The sequence below is a fragment of the Schistocerca americana genome, chromosome 9 (assembly GCF_021461395.2).
Source record: "Schistocerca americana isolate TAMUIC-IGC-003095 chromosome 9, iqSchAmer2.1, whole genome shotgun sequence".
NCBI classification, from domain to species: domain Eukaryota; kingdom Metazoa; phylum Arthropoda; class Insecta; order Orthoptera; family Acrididae; genus Schistocerca; species Schistocerca americana.
Genome location: NC_060127.1, coordinates 106963397 through 106984974, shown reverse-complemented (window position 1 = coordinate 106984974; position 21578 = coordinate 106963397). Strand labels below are relative to the sequence as shown.

General features: G+C 45.9%; 1 protein-coding gene across 1 annotated transcript in view; it reads left to right on the top strand.

Moving 5' to 3' along the window:
- The window catches only part of LOC124550710, a 67544-nt gene extending 46173 nt beyond the window's left edge, over positions 1 to 21371 (top strand). Inside the window, exon 3 of the mRNA XM_047125432.1 lies at positions 21012 to 21371. Within this exon, the coding sequence (XP_046981388.1) occupies positions 21012 to 21163 (152 nt within the window). The 3' untranslated portion in view covers positions 21164 to 21371. The remainder of the gene's footprint in view (positions 1 to 21011) is intronic.
- The last annotated feature ends 207 nt before the right edge of the window (positions 21372 to 21578 follow it).

The following is a 21578-nucleotide window of genomic DNA, read 5'->3' as shown; positions in this document are numbered from 1 at the left end:
TCTCTCTCTCTCTCTCTCTCTCTCTCTCTCTCTCACACACACACACACACACACACACACACTAACAGGCAGAATACGGCGCTGCGGTCGGCAACGCCTATATAAGAGAACAAGTGTCTGGCGCAGTTGTTAGATACGTTACGGCTGCTAAAATGGCAAATTATCGAAATTGAAGTGAGTTTAACTGTTATTGTCGGCGCACAAACGGTGCGACACAGCATCTCCGAGGCAGCGATGAAGTGCGGATTTTCCCATATGACCATTTCACGACTGTACCGTCAATATCGGGAATACGGGTAAAGATCCTGCAAGGACGGGACCAACGACAACTGAAGAGAATCGTTCAGCGTGACAGATGTGGAACTCTTTCGCAAATTGCTTTAGATGTCAATTCTGGGCCATCAACAAGTGTCAAGGTGCGAACCATTCAAGGAAACATTACCGCTATGGGTTTTCGGAGCCGAAGGCCCACTCGTGTACCCTTGATGACTGCACGACACAAAGCTTTACGACATTAAACTGTCGATGACTGGAAACATCGTATTGAGGGGATGGACGTGTACGGCTATGGCGACAGCCTCATAAATCCATGCAACCTGCATGTCAGCAGGGGGCTGTTCAAGCTGGTGGAGGCTCTGTAAGGGTGGGGAACGTGTGCAGTTGTAGTGATATAGGACCACTGATACATCTAGATACGCGTCTGATAGGCGACAGGTACGTAAGCATCCTGTCTGATCACCTGCATCCATTCATGTCCATTGTGCATACCGACGGGCAATTTCAGCAGGACTATGCGCCACCTCACACGTCCAGAATTGCTACAGAGTAACTCCAGGAACACTCTTCTGAGTTGAAACATTTCCGCCGTCCACCAAAGTCCGCAGACATGAACGTTATTGAGCATACCTGGGATGCCTTGCAACGTGCTGTTGAGAGGTGATCTCCTCCCCCTCGTACTCTTACGGATTTGTGGACAACCGTCGCAGTCTTCATTGTGTCATCTGCCTCCAGCACTACTTCAGGCATTAGCCGACTCCATGCCACGTTGTGTTGCGGCACTTCTGCGTGCTCGCTGGCTCCCTACACGAATTTGGGCAGGTGCACCAGTTCCTTGGCTCTTGAGTGTATATAATTATCAAAAGTATCCCCACATCAAGTAGTGGGCATTAATATGGGTTGTTTCCAAACTTCACATTATGACAGCTTGTGTCACTTCCAACCGGGTGTTTGAATGTCTTTGGGGGAAAGCAGCCCATCGTTCCTCAAGAGCAAAGGTTGCGGTCTGGAGCGAAGTTATGTTCCAATACATGGCACAAATGTTCCATTGAACTCAGGTCGAGCCGGCCGTACTAGCCCAGCGGTTCTAGGCGCTTCAGTCCGGAACCGCGCTGCTGCTACGGTCGCAGGATCCAATCCTGCCTCGGGCATGGATGTGTGTGATGTCCTTAGGTTAGTTAGGTTTAAGTAGTTCTAAGTTCTAGGGAACTGATGACCTCAGATGTTAAGTCCCATAGTGCTCACAGCCATTTGAACTCAGGTCGGCTCCCGGGACAGGCCAGTCCATTGCAAGAATGTTGCTGTCCACAATCCACTGTCTCACAGATGCCGCTTCATTACAGAGTGCACTTCCTTGGTGGCATATAGGTGGACATCATCTCCGAATTTTTCCCTTACTGTACAAAGTACACAAAATGTGTCCATATCCTTCCACCTTTAGGGTTTTCTTAAGCACAATAAATGGATTACGCCATAACCACGAAGAAAACACCCATACCGTAACGCCACCTGGTTCGTACCTCACTGTTTACAGTAGACATGAAGGCATGCAACGTTCTCCAGGCGTCAGCCTAACGCAAACCCTTCCATGGCATTACCACAGGCAGTAACGTGATTGATCAGTCCGTATTACTCGTTTCCAGCCAGACTGTCCAGTGGCCGTCACTCCTCACAGCGCCTCAACCGCCTCTCCTCAATGACTCACAGACACGCGTGGCTTCTGAACTGCTGCTCGGCCACTGCGCCCCTCCCTCCTCAGCACTCTACGCACACTGTGCTGGCTGGCCGGCCTGCTGGTAGCACTTTGGAAATCAGGAGTGATTCCTTCCACTCCTTTCGTGTCGTTTTGTTTCAACGTCCCTCCGCAATGTTCCACGGTCCCTGTCTGTGAGTACACGAGGTACGTTTGGTTTCGGTTTAGGCTGCGGTCACAGTCGCTCCGATATCGGTAGATTCCGCTGACGTCCGACATCGGTCGGAGACGACCGATCTTTCCAAATCAATACGCGATTACGTCCGCGATCACAGTACAGCCGATCTTATCTCCCGAACGTACAGACTTCGGACGACAATCGGTGAAATTCAAATCAGTTTGTTTTCTTCGCTCAAATCGACCGACGTTCTCGCACACGGGAGTATGGAGGGTGAGAAACTGGTAAGTTTAGTCCAAACGAGAGTGAGTTTGTGGCATCCTGAAGATGAAAGTATCGCAAAAGGGATATAGTTCGGAATCTATCGACTGAAATCGCTGGTTTATTCGAAACCTCAAATAGGCAGAATCTTTATTGGAAATTGTAGGCATAGATTATAACCTCATAAAAATAATTTGTTCAAGTGAGAAATGTGGCGGACCTTATATGCTTAGAGCTACTGTACCCAATCATTTTTGAGGTAGGTCGTGCCGGCCGCGATGGCCATGCGGTTCTAGGCGCTCAGTGCGGAACTGCGGGACTGTTACGGTCGCAGGTTCGAATCCTGCCTCGGGCATGGATGTGTGTGATGTCCTTAGGTTAGTTAGGTTTAAGTAGTTCTAAGTTCTAGGGGACTGATGACCTCAGATGTTAAGTCCCATAGTGCTCAGAGCCATCCATCCTTTCGCGCAAGAGGCGGTTCGGCGTCACCTACTCAGTTATTACATCATTACAGATAGACCTACAATAGACCAGCTTCATACGATGCTGTGTTATGCCGAACTTCTTTTATCGTTCTATAGAGGAATGACTGTAAGACGATAACGTGAAGTGGAGCCGTAGCCGTAGCGCGATGGTTACGTTAACTCTCCTGTCTTACTCAAGTTTGTGGGTGCGAATCTCGCCAGATATAATTTTTTTAATTTTTATCAATATGACTAATTATTATTTTCGCTTAATTGGGTTAAGGGGAATTGGAATGCCCTATCCCGACAATGTTAAATTCAGTGACTTGCTTTCCTTGTGTTTCAGGAATCGATGTAGCCATTCACATGAAACTATTACAGGACATTACACGGTATGTTCTGAGTCTACGGAACTACAATAATTGCATTTCAGCCACTGCTTTCCGAAATACAATTTTTTAATCACATGTTTAAAATTTTGTGTACTTTTTGTACGTTATCCTAAATAATTTTAATAATACATAACATTATGCTCTTCTTTTAGTTCAGTAGACACAGGATATGTATGTTATCACTACCTCAAAATTTGAATACTCTACTCGAAGTGGTTTCTGAGATTTAGGGAAAAATGCAACAGAAAATGTTAATTTTCAGGAACGGCTTTTAAAGTTTCAAAAGAGTGTAACTTACTTAATATATGCTGAACTTTTCGTTTTTAGTACTCAGATGCACCCTGCACCATACTGTGTATCATCCTCCTGATCTCTTTTCCAAGTTTTTTCTTCTTCTGTCCTTTCTGGACTCCTTAGTGGCGAACCTTGTCCATCCGTTATTAAAAGCAATAACAGCATCACTGAACCCCCCCCCCCCCCCCCTTTAGTGTCTTCATTCCAACGAAAAATTTTTTTGATAAGCGAGTCCATACAAGATTATTGAACGACTCATTGGGATTTTGAGTCTGGCCATGCAGAGACTTCTTGAGTATTTGAGCCGCGCTGAGTAGCCGCGTGGTTTGAGGCGTCATGCCACGGACTGCAAGGCGCCTCCCGCCGGAGGTTCGAGTCCTTCCTCGGGCATGGGTGTGTGTGATGTTCTTAGCGTAAGTTAGTTTAAGCAGTGTGTAAGTCTAGGGGCCGATGACCTAAGGAGTTTGGTCCCTTATGAATTCACAGACATTTGAATATTTCAGTAATTCAGGATTTGCCAGTTCTCTGTAAATAGGTTTTATGATATCCGTGACTGCTGCCGGGATGGAATTTTTATGGCTGTATGAACTTTTGGAGTACTGGTCATTGCGGTAATTGCACCATGAATCAGGTCCAGGAGGGAAGAGGTGGTGTACTGGTTTTTCATCAGTTGACAGTCTGTGGAAGAAGGTAGGCCATACTGCCTGCTTCACTTTCAACAAATCCTCAGCATTATTTCTAATGGCCATCCCATAATACTGGTGTACTTCATCAATCATTTTGTCTGTCAGCCTGCCTCTTATGGTTTTACCATTCGAAAGTTTCTTATCTCTCAAACTTTGTTTCAGCTTCCTTAGCCCGGTGCCTATCCTCTTCTGGACATGGCCAACACTGCTAACCTTCATAACACAGCAATCCATATAAGAAAATTACCGGTTTTATTAGATCTTGAAGAAATGCACGTAAAAATTTTAACGTTTTCATCCGGTGTACATCATATTTAAAAAATAAAATAAAATAATTCCCATGTGAGTTTATAAGGGATATAATTCTATTCAGAAAATTGCAAATTTTGTAATGAGATAAAGATCCGAAAATGTGAAAAAAAATCCCCTTTCTAACTCCCCTTAAACATAATTTTTATTTTTAATCCTTTGTCGCATCGTTTTCACCGTCGTATTGATTTTTTTAATTGCTCTCATTTCTTCTTGCTATCACTCTTTATTCGTTTGGAATCTGACATGCTCGCCCATTACCTGCAGTCCAGTGGCAACCACGACAGCTCATCGGTTGGTATCGCGTCAGCTCGTGTGAGGATACTTTCAGGTAACCGACGATAGCAAGAATATGAAGTTCCTTTTTTGGTGCTCAAACTAAAGTTTTTTGTGTCTCGTGTTTACTCGTAGAGGTCCAGCTTTAATCGCCGTGAACGTAGCGAGTGTGATTAGTAATAGTGCTGCAGGTTGCTGGCCGCCGCTTTCTCGGACACATTGCACATCACGAGCTTGTGATCGCCCGACGGCAGCCGCTTCCAGCATTGTTCCGAGCGGCAGCCGATGCGGCAACAATGACGTGGCAAGTGACGGACTCCAACTGTCAAGTAATTTTAATCGCACTGCAGAGACAACCCCTGTCTGGCCGGTGTGGCCGAGCGGTTCTAGGCGCTACAGTCTGGAACCGCGCGACCGCTACGGTCGCAGGTTCGAATCCTGCCTCGGGCATGGATGTGTGTGATGTCCTTAGGTTAGTTAGGTTTAAGTAGTTCTAAGTTCTAGGGGACTTATGACCTCAGATGTTAAGTCCCATAGTGCTCAGAGCCATTTTGAACCTCTGTTTGACGTCCGGTAGGAAAGCGACTAACGGGGCTAGCACTTTAGCTGTCAACTCGAGAGTCACGCGCAGGGCAGTGTGAGACAAACGCGGCGTGACGATGCCTCTCTGCCACTGGACGCCGCGCACACACACATACACACAGGGTCCGCAGTCCAGCGCCAGATAATTGCCCGCCTGGCCCTGGTGACACTAATTTTAACCGCGGCTTCCTGCGCCGCCCCCACTCGCGTGGCGGCCTGCCAAGTTGCCGCCGCCGAGCCGCCAGCCAGGGACGTGCTCCAGTGCTGCTGAACCGCGGCCAGGCACCAGACACACCACCCCTCCTCCTACCCCCCCCCCTACCCCTTATACTCACGGTCGGTGCACAGTCTAAAGACACTGTCCCCTCCAGGAGTCATTACATTGGCCAATACGGACGTCTTCGAAAGTGGAGAATTTTCTGATTATATCATAGAAGACTCGTTATGGAAGAGACGGGAGATGCAGTATTAGAGATACAATTTAAAATACCTTTGGAAGACCTAAGATCAAATAAGGCGGAAGGGATGGATATCATTTCATCGGAAATTCTAAAACCACTGCCGGAAATGGCAACCAAACGACAATTCATGTTGGTGTGTAGACTGTGTGACCCTGACGAGGTACCATCAGACTTTCGGAAAAAATATCATCCACACAATTCCGAAGATAGCTAGAGTCGACAAGTGCTAGATTAATCGCACAAACAGCCTAACAACCCTGCATCCAACCTGCTGACAAACATAATACAGAGAAAAATGGGTACGAAAACGGAGGATGTGTTAGATGACAGTAAGTTTGGCTGTAGAAAAGGTAAAGACGTCAGGGAAGTAGTTCCAGCATGGCGCTTGATAATGACAGCAAGAATTCTGAAAAACCAAAACATTGTCGTAGAACGGGTCGAACTTGAAAAAGCGTTAGACAACATAAAATGCTGAAAAAAAGCAGCAAAATGTAAAATGATGCAAAATGTTCGAAATTCTCAGAAAAGAGCGTAAAGATAAGGGAAGACGGGTAACATACAATATATATAAAAATCGAGAAGGGAGAATAAGAATGGAAGGTCAAAAAATAAAGTGATGGAATTGGAAAGGATGTAAGAAAGGGATGCAGTCTTTCGCGTCTATTGTTCAAACTATACATCGAAGAAGCAATGACGGAAGTAAAAGGAAGATTCAGGAGTCGGATTAAAATGCTAGGTGGAAGGATACCAATGGCAAGATTCGCTGATGAGATTGATGTCCTCAGTGAAAGTGAAGAAGAATTACAAGCTCTGTTGAATAGAATGAACGCTCTAATGTGTGCAGAATGGGAAACGAGAAAAAACCGACAAAAAAGAAATTTATTCAAGAGTCGCAGAAGTGATAATAGCGAGAAACTTAATATCAAAATTAGTGGTCACGAGATAGACGAAGTTAAGAAAATTTGAGACCTTGGAACCAAAGTAACTCGTGACGGACGAAACAAGTAGGAGCTAAAAAGCAGATTAGCACTGCCAAAAAGGACATTCCTGCCCGAGATCAAACATAAGCTTTAACGTGAGGAAGAAATTTCTGAGAATGTATGTTTGCAGCACAGTACTGTATGGTAGAAAAAAAAGGACTGTTGCGAAAACGGAACACAAGAGAAGCGAAGCTTGTGAGATGTGGTGCCACAGACGAATATTAAAATTACATGGACTGACAAGATGAAGAATGAGGTTATGTGCAGAATCGGAGAGCAAAGGGATATGTGGAAAACACTGACAAGGAGAAGGGACAAGATGATAGGACATCTGTCAAGCCATCGGGGAATGACTTCAATGGAACCAGAGTGAGCTGTAGAGGGCAAAAACTGTAGAGGAAGACAGAGATTGGACTGCATCCAGCAAATAATTCAGGACACAGATTAAAAGTGCTTCTCTGAGATGAAGACGTGCACAGGAGAGGAATACGTGGCGGCGTGCATCAAACCAGGAGTGACCGAGGAAGTCTTAAAAAATCTAGTGTTAGGTGTAGTTGCATGAGCAGGACTGAAAACTAACATTTTGATTAATGTTAATAGTAATCGCGTATGTGTGTTCTGGTCTTCAGTCCAGAGGCTGGTTTGATGCAGCCCTCCCTTCTACTCTATGCTGCGCAAGCTTCGTCATCTCCAAGTAACTATTGTAACCTACATCATTCTGATTCTGCTTCGTGTATTCATCTCTTGGTCTCTCTCTACGATTTTTATCCTCCACGCTGCCCTCCAATACTAAACTGGTGATCCCTTGGATGCCTCAGAACATGCCCTACCAGTCGATCCCTTCTTCTAGTCAAGTTGTGCCACAAACTTCTCCCCAATCGTATTCAATACCTCCTCATTAGTTATGTGATCTACCCATCTAATCTTCAGCATTCTTCTGTAGCACCACATTTCCAAAGCTTCTATTCTTGTCTACATTATTTATCGTCCACGTTTCACTTCCATACATGGCTACACTCCATACAAATGCTTTCAGAAACGACTTCCTGACACTTAAATCTATACTCGATGTTAACAAATTTCTCTTCTTCAAAACCACATTCGTTGGCACCACGAGTCTACATATTACTTCCTCTCTACTTCGACCATCATCAGTTATTTTGCTCCCCAAATAGCATAAATAATCTACTACTTTAAGTGTCTCATTTCCTAATCTACTTTCTTCGCATCACCCGATTTAATTACAGTTAATTCCATTATCCTCGATTTGCTTTTGTTGATGTCTATCTTATATCCTCCATTCAAGACATTGTCCATTCCGTTCAACTGCTCTTCCAGGTCCTTGCTGTCTCTGACAGAATTACAACGTCTTCGGCAAACCGCAAGGTTTCTATTTCTTCTCCGTGGATTTTAATTCCCATTCAAAATTTTTCTTTTGTTTCCTTTACTGCTTGTTCAGTATACAGATTGAATAACATCGGGTATAGGTTACGATCTTGTGTCACTCCCTTTCCAACCACTGCTTTCCTTTCGTGTCATCTGGTTTCTGTACAAATTGTAAATAGCCTTCTGCTCCCTGTATTTGATCCCTGTCACCTTCAGAATTTGAAATACACTATTCCAGTCAACATTGTCAAAAGCCTTCTCTAAGTCTACAAATGCTAGAAACGTAGGTTTGCCTTTCCTTAATCCATTTTCTAAGATAAGTCGTATGGTCAGTATTGCCTCACGTGTTCCAACATTTCTACGGAATCCAAACAGATCTTCCCCGCGGTCGGCTTCTACCAGTTTTTCCATTCGTCTGTAAAGAATTCGTGTTAGTATTTTGCAGCCGTGGCTTATTAAACTGATAGTTCGGTAACTTTCACACCTGCTTTCTTTGGGATTGGAATTATTACACTACTGGCCATTAAAATTGCTACACCACGAAGATGACGTGCTACAGACGCGAAATTTAATCGACAGGAAGAAGATGCTGTGATATGCAAATAGTTAGCTTTCCAGAGCATTCACACAAGGTTAGCGCCAGTGGCGACACCTGCAACGTGCTGACATGAGGGAAGTTTCCAACCGATGTCTCATACAGAAACAGCAGCTGACCGGCGTTGCCTGGTGAAACGTTGTCGTGATGCCTCGTGTAAGGAGGAGAAATGCGTACCATCACGTTTTCGACTTTGATAAAGGTCGGGTTGTAGCCTATCACGACTGCGGTTTATCGTATCGCGACATTGGTGCTCGCGTTGGTCGAGATCCAATGACTGTTAACAGAATATGGAATCGGTGGGTTCAGGAGGGTAATACGGAACGCCGTGCTGGATCCCAACGGCCTCGTATCACTAGCAGTCGAGATGACAGGCATCTCATCCGCATGGCTGTAACGGATCGTGCAGCCACGTCTCGATCCCCGAGTCAACAGATGGGGACATTTGCAAGACAACAACCATCTGCACGAACAGTTCGACGACGTTCGCAGCAACACGGACTATCGGCTCGGAGACCATGGCTGCGGTTACCCTTGACGCTGCATCACAGACAGGAGCGCCTGCGATGGTGTACTCAACGACGGATCTGGGTACACGAATGGCAAAACGTCATTTTTTCGGATGAATCCAGGGTCTGTTTACAGCATCGTGATGGTCGCATCCGTGTTTGGCGACATCGCGGTGAACGCACATTGGAAGCGTGTATTCGTCATCGCCATACTGCCATAACACCCGGCGTGATGGTATGGGGTGCCATTGGTTACACGTCTCGGTCACCTCTTGTTCACATTGACGGCACTTTGAACAGTGGACGTTACATTTCAGATGTGTTACGATGCGTGGCTCTACCCTTCATTAGATCCCTGCGAAACCCTACCTTTCAGCAGGATAATGCACGACCGCATGTTGCAGGTCCTGTACGGGCCTTTCTGGATACAGAAAATGTTCGACTGCTGCTCTGGTCAGCACATTTTCCAGATCTCTGACCAATTGAAAACGTCTGGTCAATGGTGGCCGAGCAACTGGCTTGTGACAATACTTCAGTCACTACTCTTGGTGAACTGTGGTATCGTGTTGAAGCTGCATGGGCAGCTGTACCTGTACACACCATCCAAGCCCTGTTTGACTACCGAGCGAGGTGGCGCAGTGGTTAGCACACTGGACTCGCATTCGGGAGGACGACGGTTCAATCCCGTCTCCGGCCATCCTGATTTAGGTTTTCCGTGATTTCCCTAAATCGTTTCAGGCAAATGCCGGGATGGTTCCTTTGACAGGGCACGGCCGATTTCCTTCCCACTCCTTCCCTAACCCGAGCTTGCGCTCCGTCTCTAATGACCTCGTTGTCGACGGGACGTTAAACACTAACCACCACCACCACCCTGTTTGACTCAATGCCCAGGCGTATCAAGGCCTTTATTACGGCCAGAGGTGGTTGTTCTGGGTACTGATTTCTCAGGATATATACACCCAAATTGCGTGATAATGTAATCACATGTCAGTTCTAGTATAATATATTTGTCTAATGAATAGCCGCTTATTATCTGCATTTCTTCTTGGTGTAGCAATTTTAATGGCCAGTAGTGTATGTTCTTCTTGAAGTCTGAAGGTATTTCACCTGTCTCATACATGTTGCTCACCAGATGGCAGAGTTTTGTCAGTGCTGGCTCTCCCAGGGCTATCAATCGCGTGTAGTTCCCATTAAATTGATTCGTTCCACATTACTTCGTTAAAAAAGAATTATCCGAATGATGTGTGGAACATGTCACTAAGTAACCATGTTCCTGTGTTCTGTCAACACAACACGTGGCGGGCGGTTGCTCCGCTGGCTGGCTCCGCTGTCTACCTGTGTCGGAACCCGCTTGGTTGTGCCGCAGTGTGCGCCAGTCGCCGGACCAGCAAGCTTTGCCACCTCTGCCCTTTACGGCTGCCGCTCTCCGACACGTGTCGCTGAGTGCGATGTTCACGTCTGCACGTGTTCGCCGGTCCCACGGGGAGACGTACAGGGCACTCTGCCCCCCCCCCCCCCCCCAAACATTGTGCGTCACCACCAAATGGCAACCTGCGATGCCGCTTGTTCCTGTCACCGCAACATCCGAGAGAGTGATCATCACTTCACAGCGAACCGTAATCCGTGTTACAAGAAAGCAAATCCATGCTGTCCTCGAGAGTTGGTTTTATGGCTGCACTACTTTACTAGGCGCTGTCCTTGGCGTATTGTTTACTTACATTTTTTAATTTTTTATTTAACTTGCGAATGACCTACGATCTAGTTACTAAGAAAGGTCGAGTATTCCGAATATTATGTTGTACGTATACATAACATATAGCTCGTCTGATTTACTGTTATATTAACAAATTCCAACAATGCTACAGTTTTAAATATTTGTAAGCTAATTTCGAAATGGAGAGCGGGCCGCTGTGGCCGAGCGGTTCTAGGCGCTTCAGTCCGGAACCGCGCTGCTGCTACGGTCGCAGCTTCGAATCCTGCCTTGGGCATGGATGTGTGTGAATGTCCTTAGGTTAGTTAGGTTTAAGTTGTCTACGGGACTGATGATCTCAGATGTTAAGTTCCATAGTGATCAGAGCCATTTGAACCATTTTTGTACGAGATGGAGATTTTTAAAATTAACAATTTATCTTTGACGAAGACAAGAAAATAGGAAGAATTATAAGAGGCCGCAGCCAGCGCTGTCCAGGATGGAGTACCCCAGAAAGACGTGGAGCCTCTTGCTCCCAAGTAGCTCCACCCGACCTGCTTGTACTATTCATCCGAAGGCGAAGACCTCACCAGTCTCGGCCTCAGATGGTTTTGTCGTACACGTAGGTTACATTACTCCACAGATCAACGTGTATTTTCCTCTTGTTACTACATTTGTCTTACAATCTAACATTATTGTCTGGTGTACATTTGTTCTCTTGACGCCCCATTAAACAACTGTCATGAGTCTCGCTAACATTGTCCGTGGAACCATTTGTCGCCTGCGCTCGATGGTTCCTATACCCTTTATGCAGCGTTCTACACGGTTTTCGGAAATTCCCGTTACAAATTTCTAGGGCTTGTAGAGTTGAGTGAGTACATAATATTTTGGATAGAAACCCGTGTCCATAAACTTCATCCAAAGCTATATGAGAGCCAGCTTCTGTAAATATATGTACATACAGGGTCATTCCGTGATGAATGATAACGATACAGATTGTCTAGGATGATGGAGAAGGATACGCGCCAGTTTGAGATAAGGATCGCTGTTTTGGAAATGAATAAGTCGAAAGTTATACGCCGAAACCGTTCTGATACCTCTGACAGTGGTAATTTTGTTACCAAGACTGTAGGGTAGGCAACTTTCAGGTGCGTTAGTATGGACAGAAACGAGAAAAAAGTGCAGTAAATATGGGCTGTAAAATGCATACCTTAATAGCTGTGCTCAATAGATGGAGATGTTTTTCACAGCAGTGAAGATGAACAAGTGGTCGTAGCTCCTCAGGTATGCATTCTACAACCCATATTTACTGGACTTTTTTTCCTCCTTTTGGGACATACTATCACCTGTGATAGTTGCCTACCCTACAATCTTACCAGCAACAGTACGAGTACACGTATTTCATTGTCAGAGATGTCAGATCGATAGATTCGTCTTTCTGCTTCATCCTAAAAATTTCTAGCATTCACGGAATCACGCTGTACATACATACATTTACAGGCACCGGCGACTGTAACTTCGACGCTCTGTAGTGTCATTGAACGACACTTTCGGACATGAGTTCCTATTCAAAATATTATGTACTCACTCTCCTCTACAATTCCTAGAAGTTTGTAACGGGAATTCCCGAACTCCCTGTAGGCATTCTGTGTGTGTAGTCGTTGAGGTCGTTCTACAAGGTGTGGTCCTGTAGACGTGGCAGCCGTCACGGTACAGAGAGACGTGTTCCGGGGTCCCTCCCCTCACTCATGTCTACACGCAGCAGATGCGTGCGGTGTGGCCCATGGCCGGTTCAGAAGCGAACCTATGATTGGTATGTTTCATTCTCAATCGCTCGACGATGTTGGTCAAGAATGCATACACACTATGAGTCTTTACGCAGTTGCCTGACTCCCTTTTCCAAGAAATAACTCCACAGGTTCCGAGGTCTCCCGAGGTCTCTTTTTCCTCCCCTAAGAGGTCTGTCATTGTGTCTGGTCTATCTGTTTTCAACCAATATGTTGCCTTGCGAGATTTAATAGTGATGTCTGTCAGGTATCTCCCGATTACCACGCATAATGCCTCCACTGGCATGGTGTCAAAAGTCTCTTCTGTCCGCCTCTTATCACTGTGAAATTAGCCGCGGTGCATGCTGGATGTTCCCAACTGCCGGCAGCGAAACATACTGTTGTCTCTAAGGGAAGTACAGTGGTTTGTTCGACTATAGTTATGGGTTGACTGTAGTGCACTGTGCTGATCCAGGCAACCGAATGCAGTAACTTGTATACCCTTTCTGTTTTGTGCAGAGACTGGTCGAACAAACAGGCCACTCTCGTGGTCGACAACGTTGGAGATCAGGATAGGAATACCCAGACAGAAGCAAAGTCACTATAAGGGCTGGGATACAAGTGCGAGTTTTTTGCTCTGGGACAGTTTGGCACCTTCACAGAAATGTTTTCACTAGATGCGAATGTTGACTGATACCTACCGTCTGATAGTTACTTTCGAGAACTTTCTATAAGTGTCAGAGAGAGTGTCAGTGAGTCATCAGTGACATTGACATCGCAGTGCGTATCCATGACAATGAAAGTACATCCTTAGATACCAACTTATTGCACCGTCAGTATGGCGCAGTGGATCATGCTCTAGTGTTTCGTTTATATTTTCGCATTAACGAGAGATCGAGTGTATTTGCTAGCAATCATTTTTTGTCTTTTGTTAATTATATATAATATGTGTGTGTGTGCTTTTATGTGTTCTATAATGCGTTGCATTGTTTAAGTCTGGAACTTCCGAAACAGGCTTATCGCTCGTGCTGTTCGTATAGGAGGTAAAAGGGCGATTTCTGCGGTCAGAAACGTGGCACGCCCACAAATTATAACTGCAAACACGTGGCTTCGTAAGTGCTTCTGATTTGCGGCGAACCATATTACCAAGATATGGTACCGTACGAACTCTGAAAACACGGCACGAATCTGGGTCGCGGTACGACCGAGTTCTCTCCAGCCGTCATAGTTTTTCTCGTCTGAAAGCTACGGCGAGATGGAGGCTGCCATCTACTCGAAACGACTGGACTCGCAGAGCGCGACTGTCTGACATCTTGCCACACTGCCGGCGAGGTTATTCTCGGTGCTGTTTACACGACACATATACTGGCATAATCACTCCAAAAGAGAAAAGCTCTCACGTGTATACCTAGCTCGAGCTAGCAGGGAGCGAACAGTAAAAAGAAAATTGACTAGAACATTTCACTCGGATACCTAGTACAACAATCCGAAAAACAGTCCCAAACTACGTACCCACTTGATGAAGAGCTCTTGGACGTCCAACAAAGAGATGGAGGGAAAAGTATATTTTCGGACCGTAACAGTCTTCCTAGGACTAAGACTAAAGGATGATGAGAATTGCTGAGATATGGGGTCAAATGAGGGGTGCCCCAGGTATCAGTGTTGGGGCCACTTTTATACCTTATTTATATAAATGATACGTCCTCTAGTATGACAGGTAATTCTAAAATATTTCTGTTTGCTGATGACACTAGCTTGGTAGTAAAGGATGTTGTGCTCAACGTTGGCACTGTTTCAAAGAGTGCAGTTCAAGACATGTTCATGGCTTGCAGAAAATAAACTAACGCTAAATCACAGTAAGACTCAGTTTTCACGGTTTCTGGCACACAATGCAACAAAACTGGACTTTTGAATTCCACAGAATGGGCATATGATTAGAGAAGCTGAACAGTTCATATTTCTTAGTGTTCAAATAGATACTAAATTGTAGTGAAAAGCCGACATTGAGGATCCTGTTCAAAGACTTAATGCTGCCAGTTTTGCTATTCTGACGATATCTGAAGTAAGGGATAGTTTGACACGAAAAGTAGTCTACTTTGGTTATTTTCATTCGCTTATGTCGTATGGTATTATATTTTGGTGTAACTCTCGCCATTCTCAAAGGATATTTTTGGCTCTGAAGCCAGGCGATATATATATATATATATATATATATATGTGTGTGTGTGTGTGTGTGTGTGTGTGTGTGTGTGTGTGTGTGTGTGTGTGTGTATGTATGTATATATATGTATATATATACTCAACTGTTGTTTCTTGTTAACAATATCAGTTTATTCCCAAGAATTATCACCTTTGACTCACTTGGTAATTGGGAGAAATTCAATCTGCATTTAGATCGCACTTACTTGATTCTTGTGTAGAAAGGCGAGCAGCTTACTGCTGGATCCCACAAGAATTCAAGAATATTAGCAGTAGACTTAGATAAAGCTTTTGACAATGTTAACTGGAATACTCTCTTTCAAATTCTGAAGGTGGCAGGGGTAAAATACAGGGAGCGAAAGGCTATTTACAATTTGTACAGAAACCAGATGGCAGTTATAAGAGTCGAGGGGCATGAAAGGGAAGCAGTGGTTCGGAAAGGAGTGAGACAGGGTTGTAGCCTTTCCCCGATGTTATTCAATCTGTATATTGAGCAAGCAGTAAAGGAAACAAAAGAAAAGTTCGGAGTAGGTATTAAAATTCATGGAGAAGAAATACAAACTTTGAGGTTCGCCGATGACATTGTAATTCTGTCAGAGACAGCAGAGGACTTGGAAGAGCAGTTGAACGGAATGGACAGTGTCTTGAAAGGAGGATATAAGATGAACATCAACAAAAGCAAAACGAGGATAATGGAATGTAGTCAAATTAAGTCGGGTGATGCTGAGGGAATTAGATTAGGAAATGAGACACTTAAAGTAGTAAAGGAGTTTTGCTATTTAGGGAGCAAAATAACCGATGATGGTCAAAGTAGAGAGGATATAAAATGTAGACTGGCAATGGCAAGGAAAGCGTTTCTGAAGAAGAGAAATTTGTTAACATCGAGTATAGATTTAAGTGTCAGGAAGTCGTTTCTGGAAGTATTTGTATGGAGTGTAGCCATGTATGGAAGTGAAACATGGACGATAACTAGTTTGGACAAGAAGAGAATAGAAGCTTTCGAAATGTGGTGCTACAGAAGAATGCTGAAGATAAGGTGGGTAGATCACGTAACTAATGAGGAGGTATTGAATAGGATTGGGGAGAAGAGAAGTTTGTGGCACAACTTGACTAGAAGAAGGGATCGGTTGGTAGGACATGTTTTGAGGCATCGAGGGATCACAAATTTAGCATTGGAGGGCACCGTGGAGGGTAAAAATCGTAGAGGGAGACCAAGAGATGAATACACTAAGCAGATTCAGAAGGATGTAGGTTGCAGTAGGTACTGGGAGATGAAGAAGCTTGCACAGGATAGAGTAGCATGGAGAGCTGCATCAAACCAGTCTCAGGACTGAAGACCACAACAACGACAACAGCAGTAATCCACGCGCTTTCAAATCTAAACTGAAGAGTTTCCTCATGGGTCACTTCTTCTATTCTGTCGAGGATTTTCTTTAAAATTTAAGTTGATTCCTATGTTACGAGGGTTGGAACTTTAATAGTGGCAACTATTTATTTATAGCTCGTACAAAATAAATACGTGTTTCAAAGTTTTACTGACGTTCAGAGTAGTCACCAGCATTGTGTACAACCCGTCGCCAACGACGTGCAAGTCGTAGAATACTCTTAGCAGTGCCAGTTGTGTTGACAGTTCGAGCGGCGTGGTCTATTGCCCGACGAATTTGTAGCAGTTCTGAAGCGAATGCCGTGAAGTGTTTCCTTCAGTTTAGAAATCGAGTTGAGCTCACGAGGGCTTAAGTCAGAGGAGAGCATTGTCCTGCAAAGTGATGGTCAGGTCCTGCAGAAAGTGTCACCACTTCTGCCTCTATGCTGTTCATTTTTGGAACACAGCCTACGACCAGCTTAGATGACACTTTCTGCAGGACCTGGCCATCATTTTGCAGGACAATACAATGCTCAAGCACGTACAGTGCAAGCTGTTACTGATTTGTTTGACTGATGGGGCTGTTAAGTGCTATACCACCTACTGCTCTCCTCTGACTTAAGCCCTCGTGAGCTCAACTCGATTTCTAAACTGAAGGAAACACTTCACGGCATTCGCTTCAGAACTGCTACAAATTCGTCGGGCAACAGACCGCGCTGCTCGAACTGTCAACACAACTGGCACTGCTATGAGTATCCTACGACTTGCACCTCGTTGGCGACGGGTTGTACACAATGCTGGTGACTACTCTGAACGTCAGTACAACTTTGAAACACGTATCTATTTTGTACGAGCTATAAATAAATAGTTGCCACTATTAAAGTTGCAACGCTCGTATATTATTGATTGCATTTACATGATGTTATGGCTTTTCTTTTCTTTGGGTTCATAAACATTTTATACACTATCGGCCATTAAAATTCCTACACCAAGAACAAATGTAGATGATAAACGGGTATTCGTTGGACAAATATATTATACTAGAACTGACATGTGATTACATTTTCACGCAATTTGAGTGCATAGATCCTGAGAAATCAGTACCCAGAACAACCACCTCTGGCCGTAATAAATGCCTTGATACGCCTGGGCATTGAGGCAAACAGAGCTTGGATGGCGTGTACAGGTACAGCTGCCCATGCAGCTTCAACACTATACCACAGTTCATCAAGAGTAGTGACTGGCGTATTGTGGCGAGCCAGTTGCTCGGCCACCATTGACCAGACGTTTTCAATCGGTGAGAGATCTGGAGAATGTCCTGGCCAGGGCAGCAGTCGAACATTTTATGTATCCAGGACCTGCAACATCCAATCGTGTATTATCCTGCTGAAATGTAGGCTTTCGCTGGGATCGAATGTAGGGTAGAGCCACGGATCGTAACACATCTGAAATGTAACGTGCGCTGTTCAAAGTGCCGCCACTGCGAACAAGAGGTGACCGAGACGTGTAACCAAAGGCACCCCATACCATCACGCCAGGTGATACGTCACTATGTCGATGACAAATATACGCTTCCAATGTGTGTACTCCGCGATGTCGCCAAACATGGGTGCGACCATCGTGATGCTGTAAGCAGAACCTGGATTCATACGAAAAACGGACGTTTTGCCATTTGTGCACGCAGGTTCGTCCTTGAGTACACCATCGCAGACGCTCCTGTCTGTGATGCAGCGTCAAGGGTAACCGCAGCCACGGTCTCCTAGCTGATGGTCCATGCTGCTGCAAGCGTCGTCTAACTGTTCGTGCAGATGGTTCTTGTCTTGCAAACGTCCCCATCCGTTGGCTCCGGGATCGAGACGTGGCTGCACGATCCGTTACAGCAATGCGGATAAGATGCCTGTCATCTCGACTGCTAGTGATACGAGGCCGTTGGGACCCAGCACGGCGTTGCATATTACCCTCCTGAACGCACCTATTCCATATTTTGCAAACAGTAATTGGATCTCGAGCAGCAATGTCGCGATACGATAAACCGCAATCGAGATAGGCTACAATCCGACCTTTATCAAAGTCGGAAACGTGATGGTACGGATGTCTCCTCCTTACACGAGGAATCACAACAACGTTTCACCAGGCAACGCCGGCCAACTGCTGTTTGTGTATGAGAAATCGGTTGGAAACTTTCCTCATGTCAGCACGTTGCAGGTGTCGCCACCTGCGCCAGCCTTGTGTGAATGCTCTGAAAAGCTAATCATTTGCATATCACAGCATCTTCTTGCTGTCGGTTAAATTTGGCGTCTGTAGCACGTCATCTTCGTGGTGCAGCAATTATAATGGCCAGTAGTGTATAATCTGTTATTACTTTTATGTTGTTATTTTATGTGCATGACCTCGGAGATTTGGCCCTGGATAACATGGCCCAAGAATTCCCAAGGTGTTAAACCATATACCAACAGCAGAACGGTTCTGGGATATGCCGTGACAAGACAGAAGCAAAGCTTTTTTTTTGTGGCACAACAGTTTTCCTAGGCCAGGGTGATGGAGATGGTGCCTACGGCGGTGACATACCGTGTGACGTGTACTGCACTTTCCGTTTTTCTGTGTAAGCCTGTACACACGCAGGTCGCCGCAGAGGCTCGTGTTGTAGTTGGAGTCACCAACGATGGCGGTCGAGTTTATTCTTGCTCTGCGCACCTACGTCACGCATTCTCCGACAGCCAATGAGCGTTCAGTAGCTCCGTGCGCTCTGCTGCAAATGTCGTCGCTAATGTGACCATTAAACGTGACCGTAGCGAGTTGTTTAGCGAATGTCTGTTCCATTTGGTGCGAGTTGTCTTGGCTGATTGTGGAGGAAAATGACAAATTCTGCATAAGCAAGCAAGCGAGAGACTGAATGAGTTTTTCACTCTGCAGCGGCGTGTTCGCCGATATGAAACTTCCTGGCAGATTAAAACTGTGTGCCGGACCGAGACTCAAGCTCGGGACCTTTGCCTTTCGCGGGCAAGTGGTGTACCATCTGAGCTACCCAAGCACGACTCACGCCCCGTCCTCACAGCTTCATTTCTGCCAGTACCTCGTCTCCTACCTTCCCAACTTTACAGAAGCTCTCCTGCGAACCTTGCAGAACTAGCACTCCTGAAAGAAAGGATATTGCGGAGACATGGCTTAGCCACAGCCTGGGGGATGTTTCCAGAATGAGATTTTCACGCTGCAGCGGAGTGTGCGCTGATACGAAACTTCCTGGCAGATTAAAACTGTGTGCCCGAGCGAGACTCGAACTCGGGCCCTTTGCCTTTCGCGGGGAAGTGCTCTACCATGAAGTTCCTCAAGGCAGAACCGTTTTTCGAAACATTTGTTCGAAACCAAACAAAGAGAAAAGAGTGAGCTTCAAAATTAGTACCTGATAACGAGGCCCAAAAAGTTCGATGTACACTCTAAGAAAAAAAAAGATGCATAACGAAGGAATTATTCGAATGGGGCGGAAATCGGTAGATGCAATGTTCAGACGAACACATTAGTACAATTTGAGGAAAATTGCGTGATCTATTTAGAAGAACGAGCTACAGAAATTGAGCAAGTGAATAGTCAATTGGTCCAACTGTCGCCCTTTTTCAAACACTTGTGTGGCTCAACATTGACTGACAGCGTTGATAGATGTCCTCCTGAGGGATACCGTGTCAATTTCTGTCCAACTGGGGCGTCAGATCGTCAGATGCCGAGCTGGTTGCAGAGTCCTCCCCATAATGCTCCAAACGTTCTCAGTTGGGGAGAGATCCCGAGACCTCGCTGGCCAAGGTAAGCCGTGAGCTGGCGGCCATTATCTTGCTGAAATGTAAACCCAGGATGGCTTGCCGCGAAGGGCAACAAAAAGGGGGCAGAATATCGTCGACGTAGCACTGTGCCGTAAAGGTGCTGCGGACGACAACCGAAGGGGTCCTGCTGTGCAAACAAATACCATCATTCTTGAATGAGATTTTCACTCTGCAGCGGAGTGTGCGCTGATACGAAACTTCCTGGCAGATTAAAACTGTGCGCCGGACTGAGACTCGAACTCGGAAGGTAGGAGAGAGCTAGTTCTGCTAGGTTCGCCGGAGAGCTTCTGTAAAGTTTGGGTCCGCAGCTCGTGGTCGTGCGGTAGCGTTCTCGCTTCCCCTCGCCCGGGTTCCCGGGTTCGATTCCCGGCGGGGTCAGGGATTTTCTCTGCCTCGTGTTGACTGGCTGTTGTGTGCTGTCCTTAGGTTAGTTAGGTTTAAGTAGTTCTAAGTTATAGGGGACTGATGACCATAGATGTTAAGTCCCATAGTGCTCAGAGCCCTTTTTTGTAAAGTTTGGAAGGTAGGAGACGAGGTACTGGCAGAAGTGAAGCTGTGAGGACGGGGCGTGAGTCGTGCTTGGGTAGCTCAGTTGGTAGAGCACTTGCCTGCGAAAGGCAAAGGTCCCGAGTTCGAGTCTCGGTCCGGCACACAGTTTTAATCTGCCAGGAAGTTTCAAGCGAGAGACAGTTGGCAGGGTATACGCTTTGTCCGAGCGGAAAGCACGCGCATGCGCGTACCACGACTGTCGCTCTGACTCTTGCCTCTGCGGCCATCGCTCGTGCGCCGGCTGCCGGCTGCAGTGCACTGACGGTGTCCCCGTACCTTGTGTGTTGCAGCGCTGGACCTGGCGCAGAACAGCAATGTCCAGGACGCGTTCGTCATCGCGGTGGAGCAGCAGGCGCGAGAGCGCCTCGAGCGGCTGTCCGCCCTCAGGAGGATCAAGCCCATCGACATGACGAAGCTGTCGCAGCAGGTGAGCCACCAGTAGCAGCTCTCCTCTCCCCGGTGCTGGTGGGCGCTCCTAGCCACGCACAGTAGTATCACTACCGCCTGTGGCGTCCAACAGAGAAAACTTCCTATCGTAAACAAACTCTGTAAGAGTTCTGACATTCAGTTTTTTTGACATTGTTTTGTAATTAGAGTGTTTGTTAATCTGGACATCACATATTTGTAATAAAGATCTTTTCAAGCAGGTACTAACTGCGTGGTGTGTCTATTGTGGATGGTACATCGAGGAAGCACATGTCTGTCTCTGTCCTGATGCCAGCCACATCTGCCGTTGGTAGCTTCACAGTCTGCCACGACATCGACACTGTTCCCTAGACTGTCCCGCACATATTGCGTCGCACGTGCTTCTTTGAAAATGCCAGAGGTTGAGATCTCATTTCAAGTGTTCCGTATAG